General features: G+C 37.3%; 1 protein-coding gene across 4 annotated transcripts in view; it reads right to left on the bottom strand.

Moving 5' to 3' along the window:
* Positions 1–1,373: 1,373 nt before the first annotated feature.
* Positions 1,374–17,017, bottom strand: part of rdx (BTB/POZ and MATH domain-containing protein rdx) — a 65,690-nt gene continuing 50,046 nt past the window's right edge. For all 4 annotated transcript variants that reach the window (XM_073083333.1, XM_073083332.1, XM_073083329.1 and 1 more), the window contains 5 exons: positions 13,466–13,803; positions 12,113–12,354; positions 8,779–8,957; positions 5,966–6,108; positions 1,374–5,317 (listed from right to left, as the gene is read on the bottom strand). In XM_073083333.1, the coding sequence (XP_072939434.1) occupies positions 5,164–5,317; positions 5,966–6,108; positions 8,779–8,957; positions 12,113–12,354; positions 13,466–13,803 (1,056 nt within the window). In that variant the 3' untranslated portion in view covers positions 1,374–5,163. The remainder of the gene's footprint in view (positions 5,318–5,965; positions 6,109–8,778; positions 8,958–12,112; positions 12,355–13,465; positions 13,804–17,017) is intronic.

Here is a 17,017-nt window from a genome sequence, read left to right as displayed (position 1 = left end):
CCCTTTTGGTACTGTAAGCATATTGGAGGGGCTTTCACTTCTTTTTTACTGCTTACAAGTGGACTTTTTCAAGTCCCCAGAATTTACTCCTTACCTCTACATTCAAATTAAAAAGGTTAGTTAGGTTTTATTTAATAATGTAGGAGTAGCAGACGAGCATGCAGGCACCTAATGTCTAGCGGCTAGCGGCTACTGCCACAGTATAAGGTTCTAATAGCGATTCATTCCGAAAACGATCGTTTCTTGAATTGATTCACAAAAAAATCGAGGCCCAATGAATCGATTCTCCAAAAATCGATCTTCTTTCTTTTCAGCTATGAAACTGCGAAGATAAGGAAAAAAAGAAAAGGTCATCAGGACCAAACAAGCACAGAAATACGCAAAAAATGTCTATGACACATTCAAACAACTTCGAAAAGATCTATTGATGATTTTCTGGGATGAAAGATCGATTCACTGAATTGACCCATTACTAGAGATTGATTAAAATAATCGATCTTTTTGGCCCAAAAGATCGATTCTTCGATTAATCGATCTCAGATCGCCATCCTTAAGGCGGTCCGCCTCGGCATCGGGTTTAGGTGAAGTCATAGAGTATTATTATATACAGGGTAGGTGAAGTCCGTTAGGACTTAGGAGTATAGGTGTTCTGTGGGTGAAGTCGAGCGGCATTTGTGGAGTGACAGATACCTTTTTTAATCTTGGACGGCAATTCAATAAATCCATTTTTATTTGCAATAACTGGTTATTTAATGAATATGATAATAAAAAAATTAATAGCTATATATTTTTGTGTTGAATCGTTCATGAAATAATCTTATTACCATATAGGAAGACATTAACATTGAAATAGGAAGATATTGTGCAGTATTAAATACTTTCATGAGTAAATATGCAGTGTTGAGCGCTGCTGTGTGCTGGTTTGAAGGGTCAGTGGTAAGGGAGACATACTTCTCCGAGGCGTTCCAGCTTAGTCCTCAGAGGTAGCAGCGCACCTGTTGCCGACCTCAGGTAGGAATATCTAATCCTATCTGGGGTTGATTACAGATGTGCATGGGCGGCAGTAGCTACTTACCATCAGGTGGACTACTCGTCTGCTATTCCCATGTTATAAAAAAACCTAAATCTGCTTAAATTTGTTTTTTTTACAGGCAACTAAATTTATTGCGTTAACTTCTTTAGACTCGTAATTCACATTTTTTACACGTATACCTGTAGTGAACGTAATAAATTTTGAACTCTTGTATATTATTGCAGGAATAAATAAAAAGGTAAATTCAATGTAAAATTATATTTTTAACGGCTTCGTAAAAGGATGAGATGTATTTTTTATTAGAGTTGATTAGGAATACTAAGAAATAAAAGATATAAAATACATTATATTTCATTTATTTGCTCAACTTATTGACAATTTCGAAAATCACAGTTAATACATCTGACGATTGTTTTGTAACTATCATATTACACGACAATCGCTGCCAGCTATGTAAATGGGAAATGGGTACAAAATGGTATTAAATACACTATTAATTTATTGGCCACAGTACATTGTTACACATATAGGGTAATAGGTTATACACCACAATCTGTGTATTTTTCAATCACCTCGATCAAAGAGAGACAATAACGGTCCTATTTAAGAATAATTTACAGATTATGGAAGAGTAAAGCAAGACAAAAGTGAGCAAAAATGAAAATTTTGAAAACATTCACACTTGGAAATTTAAAATTATGTAAAGTATGTTTGACGAAATAAACCAACAACAATATAATTAATGTTAAATACGGCTTTTTAGGTATAAATCAAAACTGAAAATGTGTAATTGTTAAACCTATGGAAATTTGTATGAAAAATCACAATACATTCTTGGAATAGCATTAAAGTTAAAAAATAAAAGATGGTGTCACCTGTGATACCACTTACAATTTAGTACTTAGAAATATTATAATGGTGGGATCGTAGTTCATGTATATACAACACCAACAATTCAATAAACTTATTACAAACACTCGAGTCACCTACAGTGTAAGATATTACAGAGCTTTGTACATGAGCCATTGCGAGGAACGAGGACCAGCTGCTACACAGCTAAACATATCCGCGCGGCCTCGTTTCCACAGCGACCATACAAAACTATGTCACACGCCTTTAAATTTATTGCATTCAATTACCAGGCTACTTTAGTATGTTCAAAAGTACTACTTTTAAGAACTACCAAGAATCTTTCGAATTATCTTATCCATTTTCACAAACTAAAAACACCAAAATTGCTCGTTAAATCGATTTCAGCATACTATAAAACCTATTAGTTTTCTCGCGGTCACGCCAGGCGGCGTACACGACGCGACTCTCGTCGCGAATACTTATATCGAATACACATTAATAATTTACATTAAACATAACCATACGGGAACGTCCACAGAAACGATATACATAAAATATATTTACTCGAAGCCTACATCGAAACTACTTAACGCGAAAAAGCGTCCGGCGGCATCCTCTCGACGCACACAACGAAGGCGATCACGCGAAAGCGGCGCTCTAGGGGTCCGCGGGAGACAAAAAAAAATAGTTTAGGATCGAATATCATGTTGAGATCAATGGTAGTAAACGAGGGGACGAGCTCCGCCTGCACGGCGAGTCTTTGGTATGGCAGCGGCGCGGCGGCGCGGCGCTCCGGGGCGCGGTACACCTTGCGGCGCGGGGCGCGGTACACCTTGCGTTACGGGGCGCGGTACACCTCGTGTTATGAGGCGCGGTACACCTTGCGGTGCGGGGCGCGGTACGTCATGCGTTATGGAGCGAAGTACACCTTGCGTTACGGGGCGCAGTACGCCTTGCGGTGCGGGGCGCGGTACACGTTGCGTTACGGGGCGAAGTACACGTTGCGTTACGGGGCGCGGTACACCTCGCATTACGGGGCGCGGTACACCTTGTGTTACGGGGCGAAGTACACCTTGCGTTACGGGGCGCGTTACACCTCGCGTTCCGAGGCGCGGTCCACCTCGCGTTCCGTGGCGCGGTACACCTCGCGATACGAAGTGCGGTACACCTTGTGGTGCGGGGCGCGATACATCTTGCGTTACCGAGCGAAGTACACCTTGGTTTATGGGGCGAAGTACACCTTGTGTTACGAGGCGCGGTACACCTTGCGGTGCGGGGCGCGGTACACCTTGCAGTGCGGGGCGCGATGCATCTTGCAGGACAGGACGCATGTCATCTTGCAGTACTGGGCGCATGGAGACTTGCGGCACGGGGGGCATGACGGCATGGAGTGGGGGTTGTGTTAAGTTTTGCCGAGTAAAATATGGTTGGGAAATACGCTCTATGGGCACATTTCGCCAGGCACGGCGCCTTGCTTCTCGCCGATCAAGGTGCAATGGGTTTGGTGAGGGCAGATTCACTGCATCATCTTGAGCAAGATGCACTGCGTCACTTTGAGCAAGGTGCACTGCGTCACCTTGAACAAGGTGCACTGCGTCACCTTGATCAAGATTCACTGCGTCACCTTGAGCAAGAGGCACTGCGTCACCTTGAGCAAGAGGCACTGCATTGTCACCTTGAATAAGTGCATCTTGCAGTGGGTCTTGCGGATCAAGATGCACCGCATCTTCCGGATCAAGGTTTATTACGTCTTGCTCATCAAAGGGTGCTTCATCTTGGCCAATTTGTTGTATTGGGTCAACTGGATTTAAATGAATTGTTAAACGCCAGGCGGACGCTTTTAAATTTTGCCGTGCACTACTATTTGGTTCTGGTGGGACAGAATGCGCTACGCCATCCGGATTAAGGATTATTACGTCTTCTCCAACAAGATGTTCAATGTCTTGGCCATTTTGGTTTACTGGGCCTATTGGATCATAACGTATTGCACAACGCCATGCATATGGTTTTGTATTTTTGCGTGGGAGGCGCCTTGCTTTTCGAGGAGCAAGACGATCAGGGTTTTGTGGGGCAAGATTCATTGCGTTACCTCGAGCAATGTGCATTGCGTCTTCTACACCAATTTGTGCTGCGTCTTGGCGAGTATAGCGAATTGGGTCGCGTGGGTCATTACGCATTGAACAACGGCAAGCATAATCCCTTGCATTTTCGCGTGCAAGGCGCCTAGTTTCTTGCCGAGCACGACGATTTGGATCACGTGGAACAAGATGCACTGCGTCTTCCGGATCAAGGTTTATTACGCCTTGTCTATTAAGACGTGCAGTTGTGTAATGCCGATATTCTACCCTTGAGAGGCTTGTGTTAAGACGCATTGCATGGCGCCAGGCAATGTCTCTTGCATGTTCCCGTGCAACGCGCCTTGCTTCTTGCCAAACAAGACGATTTGGATCAGGTGGAGCAGGATGCACTGCGTCTGCCGAATCAAGATTTATTAGGCCTTGTCTATTAAGCCGTGCTGTGCCTTGGCGTAATTCTGGCCTTGGGAGAATTGGGTCAAATCGCAGTGCATGACGCCCGGCAATGTCTCTTGCATTTTCCTGTGCAATACGTCTTGTTTCTTGCCGAGCAAGACGATTTGGATCAGGTGGACCAAGAAGCTGTGGGTCTTGCGGATCAAGGTTCATTAGGCCTTGTCTTTGAAGACGTAGAAAGCGCAAGCGTTCCAGAGTTGAGGGGCTTGGGTCAACACGCATTGCATGACGCCCTGCGTCTCTTGCATTTTCCCGTGCAACGCGCCTTGCTTCTAGCCGAGCAAGACGATTTCGATCCAGCGGAGCACGATGTACTGCGTCTGCCGGATCATGGTTTATTACGCCTTGTCTATTAAGATGTGCTGTGCCTTGGCGTAATTCTGCCCTTGGGAGGCGTAGGTCAACGCGCAGTGCATGACGCCTTGCAATGTCTCTTGCATTTTCCCGTTCAACGCGCCTTGATTCTTGACGAGCAACATGATTTGGGATTGATGGGGCAAGATTCATCACGTCCCCTTGAGCAAGGTGCATTGCGTCCTGCGGATCATCTTGTCGATCAAGTTCAGCTGCGTCTCGGCGAGCATTGTTTATTGGGTCGCGTGGGGCAATGCCTTGTGCTAGCTCCACCGCGTTACGTCCAGCAAGGTGACGCGTCGCGTCTAGTGGGGCAGGTGTCTCGTCTCCGGGGACGGTGCACGTGGAATCGCACTCAGCAACGCGCATGGCGACGTGCGTGCCGCTGTTATGCTAGGCTTGTTTAACGCGTTTTCGCGGTGGCCCGATGGGCGGGATCTGCTGCTGCTGCGTCGCCAACGCCCGGAAAGCCTCTGCGATCAGGTGCGGGTGCGACGAGATCATGTTCTTCCAGCCGGCCGTGTCCATAACATCGGTCGCATGACTCCTGCGAATACACATAACATCTTTATTAATAAGTTTACTTGGGATTTAATAAAGAGTTGCTTTATTACGGAAATGTAGGGGAAACAGTATAGTTATTTGCCATTTCAACTTTGGAACTAAAAAACTAGAAATTTTATAGAGTTATGGTAGAAAATACTAAACTTATAGCAGCAATATTCTAAAAACCTGTAAAAAAGTTTCACCAAAATGTTGGTAGGTGGATTGGTCCTTTAATGATTTCGGATTTTTTGGCAGCAGAACGAAAACAGGCCAGTTTGATTAAAAAATGTAAATATGACAGATAAAATTTCCATATTTTATTTAAAAAAAAATTAAAGTACTTATAGGAATTGAAATCCGATTAAATGTATATTTAAAACAAATTTAAAGTCCTAGATTGCTTAAGTAAATTAATAACTATAAGCTCAATTAATACCTTAATGTGACACAGATGGAACTCATTATTAACTATTTAAGTAATATAAAGAAGCAATTTACTAGAAGGTCATTTTTCACAAGAATTATGAACCAGAAATTAATTGTTTAATGTGCAATAATTATTTGGACCATCTGGAAGATTAGGATTACTAGGCAGATACATCGAAGTAATTCTTTTAATAGCCCAATTTCAATACATAAAAATACATACGTGTTGATGAAGTCTATCGTTTGTGCTTTGAGTTGATCTGCTGAATGTAGATCAGCTAAGATGAGGGTTTCTGCTGCTGTTTCCACTGAGAGGCTCAGGCATAAAGCTTCTTCGCACATAACTTTTAATCGGTCCAGCGCATACTGTAATAAAAGGAAAGTAATGTTAATACATTATGATTTTAATAAAATCTATTACATAACTTTTTTTTATTAATATAGGAGTAGCAGACGAGCATGCAGTCCACCTAATGGTAAGTGGCTACTGCCGCCCGTGGACATCTGTAATCAACCCCACATACCTTACCACACCCTTCAAACCAGAATACAGCAGCGCTTAACACTTCAGAAATAGGGTGTGGCAGTGGTGCCGCCGGAGTCGTACCACATCGGGCTCTACAATTTAAATATTAATATTTAAAGCCACTCCAAATTTGATTTGTTTTTATTATCATGAGCTTCTCATTCTCCCCCAGAGAATTCCCCGCGTGCAATATCACTTTTACCTATTAGTGCCGGCTGATTGACGCAGTACTTAATTAACAAAGAAATGACATTAAAATATGATTACCGGAATGCCACTCTTTTATTTTTGAATTTCATTTTCAAGACACAAATACTTTAACACCTTCACACGATTAAACAAATGCTAACGCTATAAATATACCGACCACGATCGCGAATAACATCGACTGCGAAACGTCCACCAAAATGGCCGCACGCGAAGTAGGAACCTGTATTGATCGAAGCCGAATGCTGATTCACGATTGTGTTACCATTGTCACATCTTAATTTTCTACCATAAACCTTGTATTTTATTATTAATCTGTATAGAACGAAACGAAATAAAACGAACGCAATTTAAATAAATGTACCATTTTAAAATCTACAATTAATCTGTCAATAAAGTTTATAATTTTTAACAGAATTACTAGCGATTCATTATAATAAATTAAATATTGATAAATAAAGTCATTAAAAAATTCCGCTTTATAGGTAGTTTTGTCAACCTAGCATCATTACTACGATGGCTAGTGGCGGCTGTGCCAAACGCACAGAAAAGTTTGTCGGACTATATTTAGTATTATATCGTTAATCGTGTGTAATTGACGTAATCACGATAAGTATTTCGCATTTACAACTGTCGATAAACAGCGCGTCAATAATCATAAATAGTAGTAATGACAAAGAACAAACAAGGAACCAGTTCGAAGTTCAAGGTTTTGATAGATAAATAATAATCGTAAAGTACGTTACTATTCCTTGTGCTGCGGTTGCCCTGCACACATATGAAGAATACGCATACACCAAGATACAACATCTAGGTACAACAGATAGGACTCTAGTATTATCAAGAGTTGATTACAGATGTCAATGCGCGGCAGTGACACAGTAGAAATATGGAATTCCATATTTGTACTGTGGCAGTCGTCACTTATGATCAGGTGGACAACATGATCGTTTGCTACTATTAGGTTCAAAAAGAAAAATATGTCTGTATCCTTAACAGGGTTCTAACCAGGAATTCTGTGCTTATCCAATTACCGTTTATAATAATTATCATGTGTTTATATTTTATAATCGAAATTATATAAATATTTCGTTTGCATACTATTCAAATGAATAAAATTTAGATACTGTATTGTAGTGAAATCCCGTACTAAAAGGTATTCGATCATCAGTCACGATAATATGAAATGAAGTTAAGATAAAACAAATCAATAGTCAAGACAAGATAGAATTTAAAGTTATCACTATGACGGATTTCTTACCTACAATATTTCTACATAGTTATTGAGTATTTCAAGTCCGCGTATGCTAATACTAAAAATAAACGTGTGACGTGACATAGGCTTATATACAAGTATTGATAACACCTTATTATATTTTTGGGTAAGTGACAATATATAAGGTACAAATATTTTTACATTTAGATTTTGTATTTCTTTTTCAAATAGCTGTAAAATTAATTTTAAATAAATATAAAATTATAATAGATTCTAAGTCAGTTGGGTTTAAGTCGAATATATATTTAATTTTCGACCACAAATGTAAAACGATACTCATTCAAGTCTCGTAAAACTAATACTAGTAATAGTTGAATAAGTATTGGGTTTTTATAGGTAGTTTTTTACTTGATTATTTTTTTGGTAGCTGTATATATAATAGCATTCAAAGCGAAGGGCAAGGTTAATTATATTATGATAAAAACATGTTTCATTCTTAGCTATCTTACGTCACGTCTTTAGGTCTATTTTCAGGGATATTAAAGATTACCCACAACATAAAATTAATATTTCTATATGCAATTTGTTGAATTTGTCAAACACTAAACTGCTTTTAAATGTGGGTTTGAAGGCGTAGAATGGGAGTACAAGTATCTCTTGTACGACAGGTTCCAACTTAGGCCTGAGGGACAGCAAAGCATCTTGCATGCAAAAATCCCAATTTAAAGAAGTAAATTATCTTATTATTTATAAACTTATACGTATTAATATAAATTATAAACTTATGACTTGATATATTATTATGTAACATAATAGAGTAAAAGAAATATCGGAGAGTAGGGATTTACGACATATTAATGGCGTTGTATTATGAAAAAAAGTTTAAAATCACTGGTATAGTTCGCGCCAAACAGCTAGTCCGCTCCGAAGTTGTTGCGCACAACTACAAGCATATATTCTGTAGCAACGTAAGGGCATACTAACGCAGTTATGTACGATGTGACTCGTTTCTATATTTAGAGCGGACTAGCAGTTTCGCGCGGACTATATACGAGTAAGGTATTTATATATAAGATAATCCACTTACTTTGTCCGCCGCCGCTAATAAATCGTCGGCCATCTTGTCGAGATTGGGCGCTCGGTCCGTGTAGATGAAGCGCAGCATCTCCCGCAACACCTCGTGGTCGACGTCCGTGATGTCCACACGATTTCTTTTCCTTTCTTCCATCTCATGTTCGAACATCGCCGCAAACACGGGACTTCGCGCTGTAAAGATGTACATGATATTTAAAAAAGCTTGTAAATATGGTATTGTGTATATCTTACGTATCGACGATTAAAAGTATAATGTCCAATGGTCCAATTCATAATGCCCCCGCATTATGACACAATATATGACATAATACACACATGATATTATTAAATTCCTCACTGTATGACCCATCATCAAGAAACTTGGTATGTCTAAATGTTTTTCGTGCATTTATATACAATCCAGTCAATTATACTGGCCATATTACAAACCCTTATAAAATTTTAAAAGTCCACGCGAACGAAGTCACTGGTAGCGACTAGGTCCATATTACCACACAAGAAATGTCTGTGTCTAGAATGAGTTTGGGTCCATGAGCAAAAGATCTAGACTAAGAACAGGGAACTAAATTCATCATTCAGATGTCGATTCCTCGTCCGGAATCGAATCCAGAACTCTACGCGTATGTGATCGATATGGTAACTCTTCTGCCATGCAATCAAAATATAAATACAATTTTAGTATTAATCATAGTACAAATAATTTAATGCTAAAAACAAATAGAGTTGTGTTTAAAATATACCTACATATCTGTATGTTGTTAATACCATAAGAATTGAATCGATTCTTATGGTTGTAATTTTTCGACACTATGACACTTATATCGATTATATCGATTGAGAATCTTATTTATGTTTATGATACATATATCGGAATTTGTACCCTTAGTATGAGTTTTTACAAATATGACTGTTTTTGTATATGGTTTCGTATTTGCCCATACATTTCCAATAAGCGCCCCTAGCGGACTGTATCAGAACTGATTGGAAATGTATGGGAAATACGTAAACAAATACAAAAACAGTCATTTTTGCAAAAACATAAATTCTCATACTAAGGGTACGTACAGCTTATTTAAATTTTATACGTATTTAATCTGGGGATCCGAATTACCAAATTATATTTCCTGTTAAAACCAACATTTTATTAAAACAAAAGATAAAATATGGCACAATCATAATATAGATTTCTTCTATACATAAAGGTACTAATCATCGCAGAGTCTAAATTTCTAAACTACTAATGCTCTTTAAAATTTTATAATTTAGATAATAGGTTATTTTAATGATGTAGAAACCCACTGATAAAGGATTGTAAATATGTATTATAATCAACGCTTACTAAGTTGCGGGTACGACCTAGCAGACTTCTAAAAGTTATTGCCTGAACGGCTGACTGGGATTGGCAAATTTTTACTACCGTTTCCGTGCTTCGGATGGCATGTTAAGTAGTCGAAACCGTTGTATACTTATTACGTACTAGCTGACCCGGCAAACTTTGTACCGCCTCAAAATCTATTTATCAAATATATTTCATGTAAAATATAGCCTATGTTATTCGTGGTAGCTTTCGAATGGTGAAATAATATTTAAAATACGTAACGTAACTGACGTAAAAATTCCGAGAATCTAACATAAACACATAAATTTGTTTTTTAGGCATATCTAATTATTAAACGATACAATAACGGGATTTTCATGTATGACTTTAACCTGTTTACTGCGGCGTTATCAAGCGAATATTTATATCATAAATGTAATGACTGTATTTTGTGTTTATAATTATGTATATATAATACATTTATTTCAGATTTATATTTTTAAACCAAAAACGTTTAAATGAATATGTGTACATGTATAACGTTTTTCAAACTTTAAGATTGCATAAACAAAATTGTGAATTATTAAGCATAAGTACAGATTTCTTTAAACCATTTCTTTGAACGAAGACAGCATTTGTAGAAACAAATTTAATGCGAACTCCTTTGATTCTTCCTTGAATTTCATTCCTTTCTGACAAATACGACACATAATCGCAAATGTAAGACCAATAAAATAATGAAAGGGCCAAGAATTGAAGCCAATCTTTGCTAAATTTTGGAAATTGCATCTTAAGGCAAGGACAGTAATTAATCGCGAAATGCTCACAATTCGATATCCAGAAATCCTCGCTCACGTTCAGACATCATATTGGTAAATCCTTCTTGTGAATTTTCTCTGCTCCCTGAGAGTAGAAAAATGGAAATGATCACAACACTTCCGATATTAATGTGTTTTAATTAAATCCATTTCCCATATATCTTAGAAATGACGACTGATATGTACAAATAAATAATTATTTATTTAACGATTATAAAGAACCTAAATTAAACTAAATTAAATTTAATGACATACGAAATCACAACTACACATATAAGTGTGGTCTGACCCTTAATTTCGGACAGGTGTTACAAATTCAAAAACCGCTTCTGGAACAAAAAAATAAAACGAAACCATCTGCTTGTAATTCACGACGTCGAAGGCTTTTGCGGACTTCAAGATGCTATAATGAACGACGAAATTGAATTCAGAATGCGATTTATCCAGCGTACGACTGAGTGAAGTGTCGTTTTGTGACCTCGGTGGCGGAATAAGATTGGAAACAATGAAGATACGGACGCAGAGACAATTACAAATTACCATCGGACATTCAAATTTATGCAAAATTACTAGTAATAATCAAATGGACCAAAAGAATTGTCTTTGGCGGATTGTAATAACAAACAGGATTTTATAGGTCGAGTTGGTGTTTTTAAGGTATATTATGTATCGAGACATTGCATTATTATTTATAAGCTCCATACAAAAGTGTGCCTAGAGCATAGGTATCAGTGGTAAAAAAAATCTTTATTTCAAAAAGTAATAAGTTAACGATAGAGCAAAGGTTAAGCATAAATTAAGATGAGATGACACTTATTACCTTTAACCCTCACAAAAGTTAGGTGAAAAGTGTAGTTTTAAACGCGCCGAGAATATAATAACGTCGATACGATGCCACCTACGACAAATAAGGTTACTTGGGGGTAATATCGGAGCCTGGGTAAAATCATTGACTATAGGATAATTTTGTCATCTTTTTAAAAACGGTAGCATTTCATAGCATGGTAAATGATGTTATCAATTTAAAAAAAAAATATTACTAATTTAGCTTCCAATTTCATTCAAGATTTTATGGAGTAAAACTTCTCCAACATTACCCTAACGAACCTTTCATAGATTGAGTCGACCAAAAACTACACGATGGCTATACGAAAGCGATTCGTCGTCTTTTTATAAACAAAGTTAATTACCTGCTAATATAGCTTTGTGCGCTTGGAACTCCCTTCCACCAACGGCTAACGTGACATCTGAGAATCTTTCGTTGTCGAAGAGAGCGCCCAGGTCATCAGATAGCCGACACTCGGGCACTTTGAACTGGACTACGTTACTCTGCCCGCTGATGTTGATACTGTCCGCTACGACTGACACCTCGCAGAATATCGTTAACTTGTCTTCAGGGAGCAGGCCATTCGCTTCGTCGAGTAAAAAATCTCTGGAAAACGAATTGCACATTTAATGTCAGCTAATATAATAATAGCTTATGTTACAACAAATATATCTATCGTTAATCATCTATCGCCGATCTCATGTAAAGATATTTCTCGATCTCTTTATATTCTTCCGGGTTATGCTACAGTTGCTCATATCCGCAGCATATCAGCTTCACAGATTACTAGCGCACATAATGCACGAGATGTTTATATTAAGCGTTAGAGTAACATGAGATGAGAAAACACTTCATAGTTTCTAAGTCAAACTTCAATTTCCTAGAGAATCTTGTGTAGAAAGTCTTAGACGTGAGTCGTTTCACACAGCTTAATATGACCGTCGATAACTTCGAAAGAAATGCGGTCATTACGAACGGGTACGAGTATGGTATGGAAATTGGGCAAGATTTTTGTCTTATCCATGCTTAATGGTCGATTCTCATACAACTGAGGTTCTTCGGCAAATGCGTTTAAGAGTGTCTTAGATTAATTAAATATGTGGTACTTTTGTCGTCGTAACTGCCAAAGTTATGTCTATGACTAATGAGTTTTAGTCCATGGCTTATCCAACACTATAGCTTCTTTATGGAATGGAATTTGTTTTGCGTTTGATTTTACATTTACGAGTATAACGCATTATGTTGCTCATATTATAATCGGTCTAAATATTTTTCGTTACAGTTTCTTTAAAAATATATCGATGAATACATAGGTACTTGTTATTTCAAGTAGATGTTAAGCAATTTTTAATGTTTAAAATACGTTTGGTAATGTTCCAAATTATCGTTAAATAAATAAGACAATCGAGTTATTAACATTTGATCATTAAGTGCGCATTATAAGTTAATTAGATTGCATTTAAAGAAAACATCGTTATGTATATTTAAGAAAGTTTAACCTTAGTTGTTAAGTAATGTATATTGAAATACTTATAATAGGTAATAGTGGCTAAAAAACTAAATTTTCTAATTCAAATTCAGATAAGTTTTACATTCTTCCAATATTATTACAACTCTATAAACTTGAATTCATCAATTCGATTACCTTTAGTATTTTATTAGATTTGTTAGACCGGCTTTGAAATCTTAATTCTTAGTACAAACTTCCACTGCTTACCTTCTTATAAACTTTTTGAATCCCCAATCCTTGCCTTGTACAAATCTGTACGCTCTTTGTGACTCCATCGCCTTTGTTTCTTCCCGTTTTGCATTTAATATTGAAAACTTAAACTTTGCCCGCACTTCTGATTTATTACATGACACTAATAATAAATATAATGATAAATAGTCTTTACTCTCTTCATCGAGTCCTTTTGGATTAACGCGAAGACACCACTTTAATTTATCACTAGCACCCGCTGAGAATGTCGATGATTTTAACACTTCACCCATCTCCTCTCTACAAAAACTGAAATTGTTTATAGTCCACATGTAACTGAATTTCACCACCTTCACCTGAAACAAGGAGAACAAAATGTTAGTTTATATCATACTAACTTACTACTTATCTTACTAACTAACTTACGTAATTTCCACAATTTATTTAATGCAAACATTCTACTCTAATGTGGCATTCGTAGGATTCAAGCTATTTGAAAAAGAAACTAAGAAGATAGTCCAATTTAATTCAATAAGTGTAGTCGTTAGTTTTGCATCTTATTCATATCTATCTAACATTTGTTATTCACAGTGCAACAACAAATTAACGATCAGATGTAGATTACGATGATTAGTTGCAAATGTGGTTATGGGCGATTCTACATGCGGCCATACGTACCAAGGTCTCAAGATTCTTAAGAAATCCTTTGTAATATGGATTTAACTGCCTCCACTACGTACTAGAGAACGTGGTTGCTATTAAAGTTCATTTAACGACTTATTTATGGCAAATAAACGTTGGTTGTATATTTCGATTCAAGGTTAGGATATTCCTTGATTTGTCACGGCTATAATAGGGACCTATGTAATACTAATTTTGTGGCTACAAAATACGAGCGCAAGTTAATTTTACGATTTTCCTACACTAACTTAGCAATATGTATGTGCGTGTTGAAATGCAATACTGCAGTTAGGAGTCTTAGATGAGAGTGATTAATTAAAAGATAAATTCAGGGTTAATTAACGGATGTTACCTTTCAAGTTTACCTATTATCGTTGATATTTGTACCTAGACTAGTCTCTACTTGTAGTTGTTACGAAGTGTAGAAATATTTTAATTTTCGTTTTTTTCACGCTGCATTACATTTAATCACAACTCCACTCTACTTGCTGGATTGCAGGCAATGAAACGATAAAAATGATCAAAACGCTATACAAAAGTTTCTGTATAAAGTAACAATACATGCACTGATAATAATCGATTCCCGTTCTACTGAATATTGACAGGTTTTAATGAACTTATTTAAGTAGGCATACAATACGACAAGATCAATTGGAAGTTTACGATGTAGTAAAAAGCAGCGGAGAGTTTTATGGGGATAATTTGGCGTGATACGGCCGTTTCTGGTGGTCGGTGTCGATGACACGTGTGCCAGATGCACCACGTCTAGTTGGGACACGGTACACGGGCAACCGCGGAGGTCAGGAGTAGGCGAGGCTGCTGGTCGTTGCCCCCGACCGTTGCTTGGCTTGCGGGCTTGACGGCTTGCGGTGCTGCTGAGGTCTTCGCCCGGTCGCCGACCCCGGCCAAGGCCGCCCGCATCATCCCCGCGCACTCGTGGACATGTCTACAGATAACGTTTGCAAATTCCAACCGGACCGCTTTGTTACTACAAAGTTATCGCTACGCCACGATTAGGAACAAGTGCCTATATTAAAAAACTGAAACGCCCACCTGGTATGATTTAATACTACAAAACATACTTAGATCTAAGATATAGAGCGGAATATATTTAACGAAACAACATTATCGAAGTTAAATCATTAATCCATTTAATCTACAAAAGTTTTTGTAATAGCTGTATTTGGAACAGATGATAATTTGATATTAGAAATTAAAGAGTTATTAGACGGCTATTAGATGTTTTTAATTAACTATCTTATTTCACTTTAGGTTGCTAGCGAGTGAAGTTATGTATCTTTTATGAAAATTCGTTTAGAAACGATAAACCAGTACTAACTGGTTGACTACAAGAAGTTTAAAAAATAAAGAAGAAATGACTGAAATGAATATATAACTTTATTCAAGCAATGTATAGCGATCATAAGAAGCGTACCTCATTGAAAGTTATGAAATAATTCCAAGTTTCAATTATGTGTGAGTGGTAGGAATCTCTACCTCCCACGCTAGAAGTTCAAGAGAGAAAATATAATGCGTATTTTACTACGTATACTATTAGCGCATCCGCATGACATCATTGCAAGACAACGCTAGTTTTTAACATAATAAAAAAGCGCATTTTCATTGCACAATATTGTGCGAGAACTAAAAAACTCTATGAATCGTACTCACCGAAAGGAGTATGACCATACAGGGGTACACCTTAACATTTCCGTAACAAAGAAATGTCCCTGTCGCTATAGAAAAAAAATACTTTCTCAATACTAGAACGGACCATTACGAATGAATGAAATTTCGATTCTTGGGATTACATCCGGCCGGATAAAAAAATATACATAAAACGACGAATACATAAGTGTGGAATCTTTTGTTATATATAGCTGTAAATAAACCTTTTTTTCCGAAGACACGCAAGAACTAGAGAAAACCTCCGTTACACAAAACCACCGAGCTTTTATAATATTGTCAATTTGGATGAGCGACCTTAATAAGCTGTCGTGCTCCACGGCAGTCGAATAGGCACCGTTAGCTTTTGCGAACTAAATAGATTTTTGGCAAAAAGTACCAAAAAAGGTAACAGCAGGCGAGCGACTAAGTCGTTCAACGGTCGCTCCCATTTCTTTAACCCGACCGCTAAAAGGAAACCATGCTTCGGTTTGGAATCACGGCTATATAATAACTGATGTTTGTTTATTGGACCATGCAATATCGTTGAAACTAGCAAACATAATATATCAAATTGAGTCGTAATGATAAGATACTGCATTACTGTTACCACGTTTATTTTCTTTCAAAAATTTAGTTATCTTGCATACTAAATGCATATATGCATTTTAATATCTAATAATACCTCGTTGACATTGTAACAATGAAAAAATATTGTGTAATAAACAATAGAGTATGAATTATCGCTATGCCCCCATAAGAAAACAGTCCTCCTTATATGTCTACATAACCACTCTTTTATATTCCTTGCTTATGACACAATCTTTATGTGTAGCATGATGATTGAACTTTCATCGGAATGCGCACCCTTGTGGTTCAATAAATATTGACACAACAGCTCGACAAATTAGAACCGTAAGTGATTAACTAAACGGAATAATCAAGTACCCATCCATGTATTTATATTGAATTGTAAACAATTGTTATCAACTTGATAGTCAGCTGAGTAAGGTACTATCTAATCGATACGTTTTTTCTACCACGATTTAGTAGGAAACGAATATGCAATCGAGCAATAAATAATCACTAAAGATATGAAAAAAAATGAAATATTTTAAATTTAATAATTTTATTTTATTTTAAATTAAATTATTTTTTGCTATTATTAAGAGGTTTTTCAGTGCCTTCTGACGACCATGGACTATCAACTCTTTAGAGCAAAAC

Source organism: Epargyreus clarus, unplaced genomic scaffold, assembly GCF_041222505.1.
Source record: "Epargyreus clarus isolate Ecla_fem2 unplaced genomic scaffold, WU_Ecla_fem_2.2 ptg000019l, whole genome shotgun sequence".
NCBI lineage: Eukaryota > Metazoa > Arthropoda > Insecta > Lepidoptera > Hesperiidae > Epargyreus > Epargyreus clarus.
The sequence above is the reverse complement of the archived record's forward strand: the minus strand, read 5'-3'. Positions and strand labels throughout refer to the sequence as shown.